The sequence below is a fragment of the Plectropomus leopardus genome, chromosome 20, assembly GCF_008729295.1.
Source record: "Plectropomus leopardus isolate mb chromosome 20, YSFRI_Pleo_2.0, whole genome shotgun sequence".
NCBI classification, from domain to species: domain Eukaryota; kingdom Metazoa; phylum Chordata; class Actinopteri; order Perciformes; family Serranidae; genus Plectropomus; species Plectropomus leopardus.
The window spans coordinates 24204772-24223309 of NC_056482.1; the positions used below are offsets into that span (position 1 = coordinate 24204772).

General features: G+C 39.1%; 2 protein-coding genes across 2 annotated transcripts in view; one reads left to right on the forward strand and one right to left on the reverse strand.

Moving 5' to 3' along the window:
* Window positions 1–865: 865 nt before the first annotated feature.
* On the reverse strand, window positions 866–16888 carry LOC121959679 (MAM domain-containing protein 2-like). The gene is made up of 15 exons (XM_042509130.1): window positions 16684–16888; window positions 16448–16558; window positions 11899–12188; window positions 9461–9545; window positions 9119–9259; window positions 7799–8070; window positions 7407–7500; window positions 6846–6992; window positions 5685–5804; window positions 5412–5557; window positions 3505–3601; window positions 2144–2302; window positions 1750–2003; window positions 1346–1430; window positions 866–1206 (listed from the first exon to the last, which is right to left on the reverse strand). The coding sequence occupies exons 1-15, from the start codon at window positions 16712–16714 to the stop codon at window positions 1160–1162; spliced, it is 2079 nt and encodes a 692-aa protein (XP_042365064.1). The 5' UTR covers window positions 16715–16888; the 3' UTR covers window positions 866–1159.
* Window positions 16889–16939: 51 nt separating this feature from the next.
* The window catches only part of LOC121959678 (amyloid-beta A4 precursor protein-binding family A member 1-like), a 30631-nt gene continuing 29032 nt past the window's right edge, over window positions 16940–18538 (forward strand). Inside the window, exon 1 of the mRNA XM_042509129.1 lies at window positions 16940–16980. The gene's annotated coding sequence lies outside the window, so the exon portion shown is untranslated. The remainder of the gene's footprint in view (window positions 16981–18538) is intronic.

Genomic DNA, 18538 nt, shown 5'->3' on the forward strand with positions numbered 1-18538 from the left:
CCTAAACCATAGATTTGATTGGTACCAAAATGCTTAGGGCTCATTATTAAATAAAGCTTATCACAAGTTATTAAAACCGTGTTTATATATCAACGCATTTTGAAGATATTGATCTATAAACTTCAAAAGGGCTGTGGTTCAGCATAAATCGACACAAGTCCACAATTGTGGAGCGGATCAATACTAAACTTGCAGGATATCTAAACATCAGTACCTGAAACATACTTTAAAAGTTTCATTTACAGGAACCTCCAAGAGGAAATGCAAAATTGTTTGTCCAGTCATTACAAATCTCACAAGATGTTTCATTTTAATGTTTTACCATGTGTGTGAAATTATTTTAAGTTCGCTCAATAGGGTGTGTGTCACAGGTTCTAAACGAAACGAAAACGAAAACTAAACAAAATTTGAAAAATTTGAAATTTGAACATAGGTCGATGACTGTTTGTTCAAATATCACCAAACTCTGTCGATTTTTTAAATCACAGTGTTGAAGCATGTTCCTAAATTATTTCCGTAACTGACTGAGACGGGGCGAATGTGTTACAGGCGAAGAGCTCGACCCAGCACATACTTGATCGTTCATGAATGAGCATCTTTCTGATCTTAAAACCTTGTAGTTATATTTAGTGCAGCTGTCAGAAAGGTATTTATCCTCAGCAGCTTCCAACCTTTAATCATCCATGTTGGCTATATTTGTTTTTTTATTTATTTATTTTATAATAGTTATTAATGTCATTATATGTTTTGTGCCATTGCCCTTATGGTTATTTGGTCCTTTGGAAATGTTAAGATAGTTGTGGCACGACCTCGGTTTCAGTATTGCAACCAAAATGATGATTCAGCAGTAAAGAAAACCTCAAAATACTGTTGAATAATCTTCTCGCTTTATTTGAGCAATGAGCATTAATCTAATGCATATAAATGTGAAGGGAAACACAGTTAAACACACTCTCTGTTGCTACGGTGCAGAGAGCAATGCTGACTATGACACAACTGATATGTGTTGCTCCATGAAAACAGAACTACCTGAAAACGTTTCCTTTTTACCCACAATCCTACATGTTCAGATTGACATGCAGGAGTCAGGAGTCTGTAATGTGCACAAAAAAAAAAAACAGGGTTCATGCATCCTACGCAGCTGATTTGCCCCAGCCCTTTACTCGATCTCATTGGAGGTTCCCACAGTGGCCTTGATCTCAATTTCTGCAGAGAAATCAGAGAAAATTCAGAAAGCTGCCTCAAACCTTAACACCATTTTCTTCCATGATCATTGCATGTTTTCCTTTGGATGTTTTATCTTAAGCCTTGTGTTCAATAGTCTTCTCTTAAATAGATTGTTTACCTGGGCAAGGTCCGCCTTCAAAGATAATGTCATCAATAGCGATATCACTCCTCACTGATGAACCTCTGGTCGCTTCAAACACAATCTGAAACAGAGACACAAATACAGAAACAATTGCTTTAAGGCCTTTAAAACATACTTTCTCAGTTAGCTTTGAAATTGAATGGATTTGGGTTTTGGACTAATGACCTCTGGCTCTGGGAACTTCTGACATTTTAGAGATCAAATAAAATTAACAGTAATCTATAGTGAAAATACGCATTAGTTGCACCAGCAGAAGTTAGTTATTCTTTGAAAAAGTCTTTGAAAAGTGTATAAGCCAGTGACCATGACTGTCTTTGTCCATGTCCAGCACACAGACTTTAAATCTGAAACAGTCAGGAGACATTTTGTTGGACTCTTGCCTGATGCTGGCAGTCACTCTGGTACTCCACTGTAGCCCTCAGCCAGGCGATGCTCTGCTCGCCGCTCAGTTGCCAGAGCAACATGTCCTCTCCGTCCTTGTGGAGGTGGACGCTGAGCTGACCCGTGCCTGAGCCGTACATGTGGTAGTAGAAGCGCAGACATTGAGGCCCCCAGGAGCCTCTCAGAGGTCGGGACAGCAGCCGGACGCTCTGACCGGGCAACATCGGCGACGCCTCCATGTGCAGGTAATATCCTGCCAATCAGACGTCAACAAATGTCTGTCAATACAGCTGTGGAAGTTTAAAACAGACTTTTACTCACGCTGTGTGAGCAAGCAACTGAAAAGCTTTTTTTTGTGTTGCAGAAACCCTTTCAGAGTCCTAACCCCCTCACCGAGTCCTGTGGTGTGGTCTCCTCTGGGCCCGGTGTACGAGGTCGGGGTGGGTCCTCTTCTCCACTCCCAGTCAGCACCATCGCCCTCCTTGTCCTGAGTGTATCCGCAAAGACCCGCTTCGAAGTCACAGTGTCCCGGCAGAGACGAAGACAACGAACCTGCAACAGGAACATGAGTCAGGTAACATTTTATTATTACTGTCAGCATGAAAACGCAGCTATTTTCGAACTGCTCTTCAATGCATCTCTCCGGATTAATCACATTCAACTTGAACATTGAATATCTGTTTCCAATGTTTTGTGGGAATCACTTAAAACTTAAGTATTTCAGTAACTTTGAAGGCAGATTAACGACCTCTATATTATTTAAATGAATTTTTAACTGTGCATGAAAGCTGTAACCGGCATGTGATAACAATATGAATCATCACTGTAACCTAAAAAGAGTTGGTGACAGCCTGATTATCTAAATACTGGCTCACTTGACTCTTGGGCTTATTTTTTCTTCACTCCCTCAACAAATAGTGCTTTGCAGCATCTCATCAAATCACCCTTTACAAATGTCATCCCTCTGTTAAATAGCCATAAGTAGTGGTTACCAGCAATTTTATATACAGGTGAGAAGGCTCCTGCTACACCGACTAGCATGTTCAGAAAACCGTTATCAGCTTGTTAAATGGCAAAACTTTATGTTTCAAGACACAAACAACATGTGGTTTAGGCACAAAATGCACTTGGTTATGGCTATCCATCCATGGCATCCATGTTTGAGGGCAGTTACACTGCTGAAAACAGTGAGATCGGTTGCAAAAAACGTCCACGTTTTGTGGGACAAAGACGCTGTAAATGCAGCCGTGGGTTTAGAGAAAACCTACATTTGGGAGCACTAAACACAGCTGGAAACTTTGTGATGCGTTGCTAAGGAACATAATGTGTTGTTTAAGGACACCCAAGTTTGGGGACATTAAACTGTGCTGGAAACACAGTGATGTGTCGATAAAAGACACCCACAAAATTTCAGCTTCATTATTTTGCATTTCAAGTCCATATTAACAAGGTAAAGCAGTTTTTACCAGACTGTCTTAATTAGGAATCAAATGAGAGCAAAAAACTACACGCGACTAACATAAAGTGGACACGTCTGTAAAGGGGAGAATCATGGGTACTAATAAAACCTGTTCTTATTTAGGTATCTTGAGGTCAGAGGTCAACCTCTTAAAGACGAAAATGTTGGCCAGCGATTAACGCAAAAAAAATTCACGCATTACTTTCAGATTTTAATCGCATCAGGATTAACGCGTTAACACTGACAGCTCTACTTAAAAACATATATTTAAAAAAAGATAATTTTTCACTTTTACCTGCTGTCAGCTCACAGTCTCCGAGTCTCACACTGATGTCATCCAAAGCCACAGAGCCGCAGTCCCAGAAGCTCCTGCAGGTGCTGACAAAAACCACCTGAAGAACAAAAATAAACTTTATTATTATCTACACGACCCCAGAGGAACACACACATTCCTCATTAACGCTGTCAGCTCTTAATGGAAACCAAAACCACAAACACTTTGTTGTGGCTTTGTTGCTCTGATGTTTGTGAGACTTTGTGAGACTTCCCTTGTAAGGAAGAGAAGAAATCATCAGTCGAACACTGAGTGTTTTAAAACGGTTCAATATGCACAGTGAGGAACAAAAGGTCAGTGTGGAGAAAGCCTTTGAGCGCTTTGGCATCTGGGTGAATTAATTCTTATCATGCACACAAACACATGAGGATGAGGCCGTGTCCTCTAACAGTTGAGTAAAGAAGATAAATCACAGAAGTTTAACAGCTTCAACACCAGAACAGAGAGGAAACTCTTTCTTTATTTGTTGTTTCAGCTGTTAAGTCTGTTTTTTCCTTCTCTCTGTCCAGCAGGTCTTCACATTTCCTGCTTCCTTTTTTCAATTTTACCCCGTTTCTTCTTATTTTGGTAGGTTAATCTAAGTATTTATGCTTGATGGTTTCTTAAAATGCTCCTAAATTAGCTCTTTCCTTTGTCATAGCCATCTTAGCAGCGTAGCTGTGTTGTTGAAAACATGTAATTAAAAAATGGGATTAATTATTGAAATTAGGCCATTAATCACAATTTAAGGAACAATCCTTTGACAGCCCTAAATGACACGCAATTTATGTACAGTTGTTGCCCATGAACATCACTCACATACTTATTTTAACCCAAAACACGGTGTGTTTTCTTATCCTAACAAATTATTTTTTTGTTGCCTAAACCTAACCGCGACTGTTTCACAACAATAAATACGTGTTACAGTGTGTTTCAGCTGTGCGTTGCTATGAGACGCCTAACACGGTGACAGAAAGTCGATATTTGATGACCTGGGATGACAGCATGTTGGCATTAATGGTAATTAGTAAGGATGCACAATAATGGATTTCTTTTGCCAATATGCAGATATAAAAACAAATAATTTGGCCAAAACCTGATCTGAATATATCCACTTTTTCCCCACGATTTTAGTGATCATCAAGTCTCTTCTGTTGTGGAATTAACACCATATTATTAATACATCGTAATAGCCCACCAGCACGTGCAGACTTGAAATCAGTGCTGATTAAAAATCGGTTTGTGATATTGGAAGAAAGTAGCCTCTTTCCCGAATCCAGTGTGTCATTTTAAAGCAAATATCTGCCGATACAGATGACTGACTGATATTATTCTGCATTCCTACTAATTAGAAAAAGTGTGCTAACGTGCCAAATTAAGATAATTCATTTTTCCTCCTCCTTTTGTTCATTTAATTTCATCTTTGCCACCCCTCGTCCTTCAAATCTTTGTCCATTCATTTCTTTACGTCTTGCCTCTTGTCCTCCGTCCATCTTTTTTTACTCTTCTGTATTTGTGATTGTCTTTTTTTCTCTTTTTTCCCTTCCTTCATGTATTTGTTTATTTTTAGTTTTTCCAACCTCCTTCCATTTTCCTTAATGTTTTCATGTATTTATTTATTCTTTTGTTCCATTTATTCTTCCCTTTATTTCTTTCTTTCTGCAGTCATTCATTTATTCATGCGTTAATTTGTTTTTTTATTTCTTTGTTTCTTCCTCCCGTCCGCATTTCATGAATTCTTTGGCTCGCTCTGTTTTTCTCCTCCCCTCCCTCCCTTCTTCCCTTTTTTTTCATGTTTTAATTTGCTCTTTCCTTCCCTCTTTCCTCCTCACACTTATTCTCCACTGTTATTCTGAGTGATGTGATATTTCCACTTCCTCTCCTCTGACCTTGGCAGGCTGCGTAGTCTGGAAGGTGACGTCGGTGGTGATCCAGATTCCTCTGGACTTCTCCCCCTGAGTCCAGATCTTCTCCTGGATGCCGCTCTGCTGCTGCTGCAGATACACAGCGAGCGCCTGGTCCGTCTGGTTGAAACCTGCAGTTGCCAAATGTATTTCTGCTCGGTGAGTCAGTAAAATAAATCACAGCACCCGATTTGCACTCTCAAACACACAGGAGTCAGAATGAGTCTTGGAAAATAGTCTTTTTCGGGTGCCACTCACCCCTCAGGGAGAAGAAGAATCTCAGGCAGAACTTCATGTTCCCTGGCAGAGTCGGACCGTTCAGACGGCTAACGTAACCAGAGTGCGGGCTCAGTCCGGAGTGAGCCAACAGGAAATATCCTGGAGAAGAGAAGACAGCTTTTATTTTCTTGCGAATCTGCTTGGAATGAATGTTTCCAATTCCCATCAAGACTCGCACCTGTTACTGATCTTAATATCGAGTTTTGTCAACAGTTTTTCAGCCTCAAACCCGGCTTTGTTTTACCACGTCCTTCTCCGGAGGTTTCTTTGTTTTTAAAGCTGCGCAAAGAGATTTTTGGCCACAAGAGGTCAGATTAAAAAAAAAAAAAAAAAGCCTCTAAATCACTGGCTTATAAAGCAGCAAACACATTAACAATATATAATCTCAAAGAAACTGCTTCTGTTGACATTATCTGAGTAAGTGAGTGAATTTGCCGAAACAATAAGCTAAATCCGGCTAAAAAGCTCTGCAGAGTTGCAGCATTTTCAAAAAATCATCCATGATTTTGGCTTTCCTATTGATTAATTTCCTTAATTTTGCCAAACTCTTATGGGTTAACAATAACTGAAAATACAGCTGCAGTGGTCCAACATTTAATTACTTTTTACCTCACACTAACAGCTTATTTCACGCAATTTTTACACAAAATATTCTTCCTTATTTCCCAACCATAGCAAATAAAATTTGCAACATTAAAGGTTTCCTTCCTGAAGCAATTTTTTTAATAGTGATTCTGCCAAATTAAATCAACATAAAGTGATACTGTTTTACTAAAAAAGCACATCCCATATGTCCTCATAAACAGGACGATTAAACAAAACATGAACCTCACTAATTTCACTTGTGCCCCCACAGCCACCGTTAAATCAGAAATGTATTGGTTTAAAGAGCACTCCATTGATTTAGCATTGTACTCTTTTTTCTGTCAGACTCACAAACACAGTTTTTAAAAAAGTTATGCAGCAAAACAAAAGATATGGTCTTTTTTTTCTCTTTTTTTTGCCGACTTTCTTTTGCAAACTTCAGCCCCAGCTGACACTGGTCAACACCGAAAAAAGGTGGAGCTCTCCTTAAATCCAGATTTAATAGTTAGAAATTAAAAGATTTTAAAAAATCCAGTATCAGTTGTTTAATCCCACCTGCTCCCGTGGTGTGGTCTCCGTTTCTGAATATGTTGGGCTTCACTGACACTCTCCTCCATGACGACCCCGTCACCGGCTCCTGGATGTAGCGGCAGAGACCTGACTCAAAGTCGCAATTGGCGATGGAGGGGTCAAAGGTCGGCTCTGTGGAAAAAAAGAAAAAAGTACAGAATCAGTATATTTGATGGTTTTGCATGATCACATTTGTGGCTCCGGTTTTAGTATTTAAGATTTGTCAGAAAGAGTCAAATTTGTTGTCCCCACAGGATTAATCCTCCTGACAGATCAAAAACTTCCCTCCAAAAAGCACAGAAGAAAATATTAAAATCCAAATGCTGTGCAAGTTTAAATTATAAGGAGCACATTCAATCTTTAGAATTAACCCTTTTTTGTCAGATGCACTCTAGTACTCTAGTATCGCCCCTATTGCTGCTAAATGGTTTTATCCCCACCACATGTGAATTTCCAAGTTTTATTTGTCCTTTTAAAATCCTAAAATGTTAATATGTTGGAGGTTCACTCAGTTGGATCATAAATCCGACTGTTGTGAAGGCTCACCGGTGTCTTTGCTGCAAAACTCTGGAGAAAAGGAAATGTCATCAAGTGCAACGCGTCCGCCTCTCGGGCTGTTAAAGGACACTTCAAAGACCACCTGGAGAGGCAGACAGACACTCGTAAACGGAGATGCATGCCATCGTGTGCACACGGAAATATACCCTCAAACAGAAGTAACGTATGAGTACCTTGTATCTTAAAATGTCTGGTTTAAGGTACTAAAACATTTTTTTAAATTAATTTTGCAGAAGCAGAATTAGGTGGGTTCAAAGGCACAGGTCATTTGTGTTACTACCCATCAGGCCATAAAAAAGCTGTTCATGTAAAAGTTATCACATAGAGCTTTAAAAAGCCTTATTCTGTGCATAAAGCTAACATGAGCTGTTCACACTGACCTGTACAGCGTACGGTGCCTTCAGGTCCACCTGCACAGGTATCCACTCTTCCACACTCCATTCATTCTGGTTTTCTGTGCCTGCCCTCCACAGCTCCTGGTACTGACCCAGCTGGTCCCTGGTGTAAACGGAGAACAGGTTCCCTCCCTCCTCGCTTCGCTGATACTGAAAACTCAGGCAGCCGTACATCGGCACGGTCGTCATGGGAGACACCAGTTTGGCAACTTCTTTGAAAGTCTTGGCGTAGATGGAGTCCACGTACATTAAGTGACCTGACAGTGAGTTAAATATCAGCTATTATTTTCTTCGGTTAAATTTAAATTACAAACAAAAATTCTCCCCGCATTCAACTATAAGATTCAAGGTTTAGTTTGTTGTCAGTTTATTGTGTACTTGCATACAGTAAAAAACAAAATGCTGTTCCTCTTAGCCCACAACAGTGCAACAAGAAAATATTTAAAAATATATATTACATTTCCCTTAAAAAATCCCAACACAAAAACAAAACATACAAATAAAGAAAAAATAGAATTATCACCTTGCAGTTGTATCCTTCAGTCAAGATGCAGTTAAAGCAGTTAAAACATCCATATCTGTGAAAATGTTGACGCTTCACACACATCCTCCCCCCAGAGGTTGACCTTTGACCTCTTAGATATAAGATGTCACTTCATTGTGATATCTTGTTAGACATTTGTGTAAAATTCTGTCATAATTAGCATGTGATTTCTTGAGTTATGTCCAAAAACATGTTTTGTGAGGTCACAGTGACCTTGACCTTCAACTGCCAAATGTTAATCAGTTCATTCTTGAGTCCAAGTGAACGTTTGTGTCAAATCTGAAGAAACTCCCGTAACAGATATTGCGTTTATCAGAATGAAACAGACGAAGGTCATAGTGACAAGTGTGTGGTAAGTGAACGTTTGTGCCAAAATTGTGGAAATTCCCTCAAGGTGTTCTGGGGATATTGTGTTCACCAGAAAGAAATGGACAAAGGTCACAGTGACCTTAAACTTCGAGGACCAAAATCGAAACAGTTCATCTTTGAGTCCAAGTGAACATTTGTGCCAAAATTGAGGAAATTCCCTCAAGGACTTCTGTGTGTTTACAAGAATGAGACAGACAAAGGTCACAGTGACCTTGACTTTCAAATGCCAAACACTAATGAATTCAAGTGAACGTTGGTGCCAAAATTGAAGAAATTCCCTTAAGGTGTTCTGAAGATGTTTTTCAAGAATGAGACAGACAAAGGTCACAGTACATCTCTGGATGTACAGGCGGATACATAACCATATATATATATATATGAATAATACTCACCTGTCTTGTTGTTGTATGTGTGGTCATTTGGTATGTTGTTGTGAAGTAGCTGGGTGCCGCCGCCGCCTCCCACGTACCAGTTCACATTGGCGTTCCACTGATTGCTGTATCCACACAGGTGAGACTCCTCAAAGTCACACTCTGGACGCAGAAAAATGAGAAACAGACTTGCTGTTATGGGTGTGGAGCAAAAAGGCTTTTAACTTAATAATGAACCATTCATGTGTGCGAGTCTAAATAACAGAGCACAGATGGTCTGCATCCAGAGTTACACTCATATGTGGATTATTTTTGTCTTTTTGTTTTGGGAGAGACGTGTGAGTGATGTACGTGTGAAGTTACCGAGGCAGTATCCAGGGCTGATGTGGATCTCAAAGATGGCCACGCTGCTCCCAGCGCTCCGTCCAGGTTTACCTTCGATGACAACCTAATCAACAACACATGTCCAGTGATACCCTGCAACCGTGATATGGAGCGACACGGGGATGACATCATAGAAGGTGAGCGAACATACGGGAGGTCAGAGAGAGTGCGCCCATGAAACGCACAGAAATCTAATTTACGTTTAAATCTCTAGTGTGCAACAGTTTTTTTTTGTAAAATGACTTTCAGAGGCAGAGATGACTTATGGGAACACGGAGAAGAAACACACCTGTTAAAACATGAGGTCAGGGCTTGTACAAGCGAGTGTGTGTACAATAAAACATGATCTTTGAGTTTTTGACCTTATTTAGATGAATAAATGGCATGTTTTTATTACATGTGTTAAATATTGTGGACATGTGCTTAACATTAAACCTCTTATTTTAAGTGTTGGCAAACGGTAGGACTTCAACAGCAGACTGGTTTGGTCTCCACCAACTCCTGAGATAATATCTGGCTATTGCTTTTCAGCTGCGAGCTGTTACGCCTTCTTCTCCAGCTAAAATTGCTGGACAGGTAGCACATAGTGGATTTATCAAAGCAAATTGGCTTGATTTCTTAAAAAAAATAGGAATAGGGCAACAAGCAATTTAGCAAGAAATGGCACAAAAATGAGCAAGAAATTAGTAAAAGGTTTCAAGAAATGTACCAAAAAATAATAAAAAATAATACATTAAAAAAACAAGAAAATGACACCAAGAAAGTACTAAAAAAAAATGTTCTTTTTTCTTTAACATAATTTTAAAGAGAGACATTTTTCCCTTATTTTTGATAATATTATACAATCCCTCCAGCTAATTTTTAGATCATTACTTTGTCACCTTTGTTGTTTTTTATTTTACTTATTTATTTATTTTTATTTTTATTTTTTTCAGTTTGGGGTTCATTTGTTGCTAAGTTGCTCATTATATTGTTTCACCATGGAAAAAGGGGGATTTAAGCAGTTTTAACGAAATAAACGTTTATTTATTTATTGTGACAGACATTTTTGAAATTTGGAGAATAGAGCCATCACTTTTGTAAGGCATTACAGCCATGAGGAGGGTTTGTGTTCAGAGAGAGTAAATAGCAGAACATTTCGGTTCATTTTTCCACCTCTGCCTGGACTGAAACACATTTAGGCACCGAGGGGCCCACAGACCCACCTCGCCATTATGTAGGTCACGACCCTGTCAGACTCAGCTCTGCCTCTGCATATAATCTAAACATGTGCTGTACTGTTCCCACACAGTGTTTAGATAATGTGTGTGGGTATAGGTGTGTGTGTGTGTGTGTGTGTGTCTCCACACACCTCTTATTGGCTTCAGTTTGGGCCTCTGTGTGTAATATCAACCTATATGTGTCCTCCTGTTAACAACAGCATGAAATAGTGTTTTCTGCTCTTGTGTTGTTTTAACTAAAGAGGAATGGAAAGTCAGTTGTTAGAAGTAATTGTAGTCTTTGATTTTATTTTACCAACATTGCACTATTAAATATTTTGATGTATGTTAAAGCTCTGTACTCTTTGAAAAGGGAGCATTGCAGAGGACACTTCAGTTATGTTGCATACAACCCAGTCTGGACATTTTATTTTTTTCTCATTAAGCAGTTTGTCAGAAAGTTCTTTAATGAAGAAATGTTTGTTTCTACTTGGGAGACCGTCGCAAAAGTTCAGAGGAAATTATTACTTTATGCTCTTTATGTTACAGCTCTTTGCCAAAAATAAATAAAAATAAACCTTTTTTTATATTTGCACTTTTTATCCAAAATATTGCAACTTAATTAATTAATTTTTGTGATGTATAGTTTATTTTTTTCATTGTATTTGAACTTTATTATGAAATATTTTTACTTTATCAGAACCTTTATTTTGTGATTTTTGACTAACATTGGTCTTAATACGCTTATAACACTGGATTAATAGCTGTACATAACTGTTGCTGTGACAATTTGTTTAAAGTCGAGTTTAAGTAGTTTCCAACATAAGTTATCTTTTTTTCAAATTTCGTGCTTCATAATTTTTGTTACGTTTTCTGTTAAGTTTTTGGTGACCCCCTGACCTTTTCTGTTACGCTACCGTCAAGCCAAAATTTCCAATTACACAGTATATGCATCAAAATCTAATGGATGTTAAAAAGACATTTAACAAAACTTAATAACCTTTTCCTTATGGTGCTTCTCTCTGGACAATAATTACACTTTTAAAGCCACTTAAGCTCTAACAGTAGCTCAGTTGAATAATGCTGCAATATATGTTGCTTGTTTCATCTGCATTTTGCATATTAGGACAAACAGGGACCATTACAGGAACTTTGAATTTTAATTTGACCTTGTTTTTTTATTTTACAAAGATTAGACTATTTTAGAAAGTATCTTACCCTGTACGGCTCTGTATTGTTCTGCAGGTCCATGCTGGAAATGACCCAGCTGTCAGAGGGCGTCTGGCTGCTCCACAGCGGCTTGTCAAAGCTCTTTCCCTCCGTGCGCTGCAGGACCTCCAGGCTCCCTGACCCGATGATCTGGTAGACGAGCCTCAGGCAGCTCCAGTCGCCCTGCTCCAGAGCCGGACTCAGCAGGACCCCCGTGATCTCTCTCTGTGTCCCCGTATCTGTGCTTATCTCATCATCCTGGTCGTCGCTCATGGCTACTTCCACCGCAACAAAACGGCCTGGAACAAAAAGGTGTGTGAGATTAAGAAAAAATGTAAACATTACAGCTGTCATAAAAAAACTAAAGAACAAAAAAAAAAACATTGATCTGAACTTAGGAAGACCTTTTGTTCTACAGGGAAAAAAATTATCAGTATGCTATCACTTTTTTGGAAAAGTGCCCATTTCCTACAAACACTGGTACACCAAAGCTTTATGAATGGTTTTTTTTTCTATTTGCAAAGGCAGCCATTAGTTTCAATTCATTTTTTACTGACATCTAGTATAATAAAATTCATTTTCGGCAATGAAGAAGATCTGGCAGTCAGTATCTTAATTTATGAGCTTTCAAAGAAAAATGAAGGAAGGAAAGTATCAGACCTAAAAAAAAAAAAAAGCCAAAAACCTCCACATGCTAAACCAGACTGCACCAACACATCAGAGTAGTAGCATGTGTTGAAACTAATCTTTAAGGATATAAAAGCTAGGCTAACTGGAATGTGGCACTAATATTACCCACCTTTTTGCCATTTTAGCCTCATTTAAGTTAGCAGAGTGCTAAACCCGAATTAACTGGCTTGGATTGTATTTGTAGAGGCATGTGAAAATAAGGAAAGTAACTACTTTAACATCACCCACTGGTCTGTGGACTCCCATTTTGAAGCTTCAAGTTTGACATTTTGGCCATCGCCATCTTTTTTTGGAGCCACAAGTGATTATATTTGGATGAAAGGGTGGCGCTGTGGAGCGAGGGGTGGATCTGACCAAGAAGCCGAGGACACTATCAGCAGACAGCCTTTACTCAAAGTGGCCTGCCCTTAATTATGCAAAAATGTACCTCCTGTGCAGTTATCACCAATGTTGAAATTAGCTATAGAGACCAAAACTATTTTTGTACCAGGCTGTAACATGTTCACTTCTGCTGTAAACTATTTTAACATGTGGGTCAATGGTGATCGACTCGCCTCTCGAGCCAGCCTCAAGTGGCTGTTCAAAGAACTGCAGTTTTTCGCATTTTGGCATTGGCTTATTTTTGAGCTACTTGGATAGAAGTCTCTCGAACACCTGCTGAGCCACATAATACAGAAGTAGCGACGATCATCACAATTTTACCCTGCATGCAGTTCTCCTTATACATCCATGATGTGCTCCAGGCAAGCAATTCTCATTCAACACAATGGGCACTGTTTTAGGGTCTGTTATTCAGATCTAATAATACATTGCACTTCTCATAGGCGCCCACAATTCCAAAATAATAAAATGATAATGAATAAATTTCAGCCATGAAATACTGTTGATGCATTATTGTATGCCACTTAAGCGTGGCTGATATTTGTGCAGGTTGGACAGGGCAGTAGATAAGTAATGATGGTGCTTGTGGTCGAGGAGTGTCAAAAAAAAATCCTAACCTGGGGCCTGCGGCACTTAATTACAGCTTTGCTTGCAAGAGTTTTGCCCAAATCTAGGGTTACAAGCTTGCCATGACCAGTCCATTTGAGGCTAATGGTAATTTGCAGTCCTTTGATGTCAACCATTTATTGAAATTTTAACCTGCAGATGGCATATGCTGAAAAGTAAAAAAAGTCAGGATGCTGCCTCAAATTGAACATTTACCTGAATTAAAGTACAAAAAGCTTCAATTCAGGGAATCAGGAATAAAACATCAGGAATTCAGCTCCCACCGTAACAGCGACATTTAGCTTCTTTTCTGCTCTAGGGCGCTCTGAGCTCTCCTCACTGCTCTGTCTTTTATTATTTGTCCCTGTGGAATGCTTTGCTGCCTCGGGGCTGACAAACACACTCTCACTCACACACACACACCACAGCCGAACTTATTTCACCTTTAATGCGGTCAGTCCAAGATGGTTTTCCTCTCTTTTTTGCCAGTAAGCTAACATTATCTGCAAATATTTAAATATAGTCGACAAACTGAAAATTAATCATCAACTTGGCACACGCTCAAGCTGACGCAATGTCTTTATTGCCTCATTTGGATTGAGAGAAGAAAAAAGTGCATAAAAAAGTGCTTTATATGTTGGACATGACTTCACTTCTCTCGCAGCCTCAGCTGAGCTGCACAGACTGAGAGAAGAGAACAAATGAGCAAGAACTGAGCGCACCATTAATGCGCCGGCTGCACTGACCTTTTTAACAAGCCGACGGCAATAGCAACAAGGATGGAAACAGGAAAAGAGAGAGTGGTTGACGTATCCCAGAGGGAAGACTGACAGCGAGTCAGGCTGCAACAGCAGAGCAAGTTTCAGACAAGTACGAGCAGGAATCACAGTGGGAAAAAAAGTCTTAATAAGGATTTTTTTCTGACAAGCTCTGACTGCAGATATACTGGTGCAGCAGGTCATGCTGGGAGAAAGTCTGCCTCTCCAATCAAATGAGTGTAGATGAAAAATAGAAAGTTTAGTGAGGTATAACAAGAGCAATACACTTCTCAATATTGCAGAGGCAATCAGTCAACCAATAGGTTAATCTGCCAGTTTTTTTCTTTTGCCAGTTTTTGTGATCAAGTATTTTTAATCAAAAAATCTATTTTAATTTGCATTTGCTCATTCCAGCTTCTTAACACTTTTTTTTCTGCTACATATTGCATTTAATTTAATAATCTTTCTTATGATTGTTGCTCATGCAGTATAGGTATTCTGCAGACATCATTATTACAAGCTCTACCAGTTCATATGCTGACGCCACCCAGAGCGCCCTCGCAATTTCTGCATACATGAGCAGGTTGCAGTATTTTTTCCATCATGCAAGACTGCAGAATTTATTTTGTTTGCTTTACTCCATTAAATCAGTTACAAAATTGACCTATCATCATCTGTAAAAAAAAACCAAGAGAAAACCAAGCAGCTAAAAAAAATGAAGCCAGCGCAAAAGTGCCAAAACCTGCAGTTCCTCTAATGACCACTTGAGGCTGGCCCCAAATTTAAGTCAGTCCCGGTAGACAATCACATTAAAATGACAAACTTTATGGCAGAAATAAACACGTTTACAGCCTGGTACAAAAAACAAAACAACATTTTGTCTCTATAGCTAATTTCAACATTCATGACAATTATTGGGGAAGTAAAGTTATAAATAACTCACCTGTTTACATTTTATTAATGCTTAAAGTTACGCATATTTAGGGACTACGTCTTAGACTCAGATCAGCTCTACCCGCTCATCCAAAAATGGTCACTTCTCACTTCAAAAGATCCAAGATGGTGATATCCAAAATGCCGAACTCATGGCTTCAAAACAGGAGTCCACTAACCAATGGGTGACGTGACAGTGGCCAAAACAAACAGATGAGGTGGTTAAATCTGGTATAAAACACTGACTGAAGCAGTTTCACAATAAAACTCCGTGTTTCTCCAACACTGTTTGGCATGTCTGAGACCGGCCGCCAGCCCAGCGCCTGCTAATGTGTTCTCTCATTTTTCCTCTGACAACTTAAGATCCAGAAGTTCAGGAGGATTTTACCATGAGCCAAATTATCCGCAGAGGTTTCTTACTCTCCAAAACAAATATTTTGAAATGGTAAAACTACTGAATAAAGGAGTTTCATGTTAAAAAAATCTGCTTTTCTGATGCTCTTATCATAAAGGGAGTACAACAGAAAAAGTGTAGATATAAAGGGTTAATTCTAAGGTTACAAAAACAGAATGATTCTTATTTTCAGGTGATTATGCACTATAGAAAATATACTTATTATATTGTATTTCATTTCTGCCTGTATACCCCTCTGACCCTACACACTGGACCTTGCTTCATGTCACAGTTAACTTGAACATGATTCTGCTGCTGGTGCAGATGTGTCTGCAGACCCTTCTCTATTCCTGCGCGAGGCCTTTGTATTAAATCAGTTCCCATCAAATGTTAGAGAAGTTGGCAACAGTTGTGATGCCTCTACAACAGCGTAATGCATACATCATCTAATCTGAATTCATCTATTGGCTTTGATCACTTAACATAAAAAGAGACTGACATAACTTAGATACGGGTGTGTACTGAACTCAGCTCTATCAGCTGCAGTACCAACCCGGCAGGAATGCCTAAATGTGTTATTTCACTGACTCCAGATGTTCGGGGATGCTGGAATCAATGCAGACCAGATGGGCGTCTTATTCACCAGAGTGCTGCTGTGGTGAGGCCAAAACCAGCACCATAACAACTGGGACATCTCAAGAGATCGACAACAAAGCCTACACTTAGCACAAGCCTCTAAACTACAAATGTTTTAAAAACGAGAGGACTGAAGAAGCTGCATGGTGTCTCCCAGTACCATCTTTGTGCAGGGTCCAGGTTGTGAAATCTGCATCTGACGTGTATCCGCAGGTGTTGGACTCAAAGTTGCAGGAGCCTGGCAGCAGCTGGTTGTGTGCTTGGATGGTGGCTTTGAGCACAGAGAGAGGGAGAGAGAGATGGAGAGAGGGAACGGTAAGTATGAATCATAGCAACTGGCATCAACAGAAACATGCCCTCATGCAGCAGCGGTGGCACGACCGTTAAAGTACTCACCAGCAAAAGTCAGGAGGTAGAATGGAAGCATTGCAGCTTTCTCTGCAAATAAGTGGACTCTCGGAGGAAATAACAAAAGCAAAAGTAAGTCTCATGTATCCACAGTTGGAAAAATTTCAAAAAAAGTTGCAACCAAAAGTTGCTGATTCTTCTCTTGTCTGAGTGTCTCTCCAGCTTCACAGACTGGCAGCACACTGCAGACGCTCCGCTGGGAAGAGTGTGCGTCTGGACAGCAGAGCAGAGGGGAGGAGGAGGAGAGAGAGGTTTGAGAGGGAGAGAAGGAGGAGGAGAAAGAAGGTGAGTGATGTGCTGCTGGGAAGCCAGTGAGGGAGTAGGGTAAAGAAGAATAAGGGAGGGTTGGGGAGAGAAGCAGAGGAGGGCCAGCTGGTGGAGAGAAACAAGTAGGAGTTTTGAAAAAAAGTGAGATTAGAGAGTAAGAAAAGGTAGGAGGATAATAAGTAATGCAGAAGAGAAGGAGCTGTGTTTTTTCCTTTTTTTTGTTAAATGCAGGAAGTGTGCACGAGAAAAACATCTGGTCCAACTTACTGATCAATTTAAAAGCATCATATGGCCTTGCCCCAAATTAGATGAAGGATTTACTGACCCCCTGTGAGCCTCAGCGTTCACTGAGGTCAGTGGAAGCAGTTGGTTTGGGACTAAATGGGGACCAGGCTTTTTCTGTTAGAGGCCCCAGACTGTGAAACACTCTGCCCACAGAGATCTGACACCTTTAGCATCTTTTAAATCCCCTTTTTAAACTACTTTTATAGGAAAAACATTATTAATATTTAATGTGTTTTTGGATTTTATCATCCCTCCTTGGCCATTTTATTTTCCTTTTTAAAAACTGTATTTTATCCCCTGGTGTTTTTTATGTTTTTTTATGATCCATCTGTTGTTTGTAATTTATTTTATTGTTGTTTTATTGTTCACTCTGAACAAAAATGGCACCACACCATGCCCAAAAGTGCTTCTTTGGCTTATAATCATAGGGAGAGGGGGGGGGGGGGGGGGGCTGTTTTCGAGACATATGGAACCCATTTTTTAAAGGTGCTTTGCAGCGCCTTTGTCAAAAGTGCTTTCAAGAACCATTTAGAGGTGCCGCATAGCATTATACTGTTTTTAAATGTGTGCCTTGGGGCCCTTAAATGATGCCAGATAGCACCGTAGACAAGTCAGTATGCTTCTTGATAGAATTTCTTCTTAAAATATGAATAATTATTATTAATTTCTTGTGAAATCTTGAATAATCTTATTAAAAAATCCTGTTCTAGCTCTTTACTGAAAAATGCATTCCCTTTTCAAACCTGGAATGTTTGTGTGAACAAATGATGGCATTTTAGCACCATTGTGGTTAAATAAAAAAATAAATATGAAACCGAAGAAGTGCTAAATTTACAAGAAAAAATACAAAACTGAAAAAAACATCTATATTAGATTATCTGAGATGATAAAGCCAAACATTTGCAAGAGAAACCCTGAATTTGTAGGACAAAATCACAAATACATGATAAAAAACTGGACTAAAATATTCTCTGGAAGTTTACAGTCAAAAATATGCAAGAAAGAAAATCAGAAATTCTCTGAGATTATAGTTGTAAATTTACTAGAATAATTTCTGACATTAAATCACAAATTTATGAGACAAACTAAAATATTTTCTGATTATGATGGCAGCAGTATATAATAATGATAATAATAAATAATAATAATAATAATAATAATAATAATAATAATAATAATAATAATATAATAATAATAATAATAATAATAATAATAAAACACCTCAAGCCATACCAAAGAACCGCAGATGAACCCACATTTTTCGGTTTTTGGTTTTTATCTGCTGTAACCT

Bases quoted from the DNA above. Each gene is read 5' to 3' on its own strand.
- LOC121959679 (XM_042509130.1), bottom strand. From the start codon at position 16,714: ATGCTTCCATTCTACCTCCTGACTTTTGCTG. The intron at 9,546-11,898 runs GTAAGATACTTT...GTTGTTGATTAG, and splicing joins ACAATACAGAGCCGTACAGG to GTTGTCATCGAAGGTAAACC. The intron at 6,993-7,406 runs GTGAGCCTTCAC...TTTTTTCCACAG, and splicing joins GTTTTGCAGCAAAGACACCG to AGCCGACCTTTGACCCCTCC.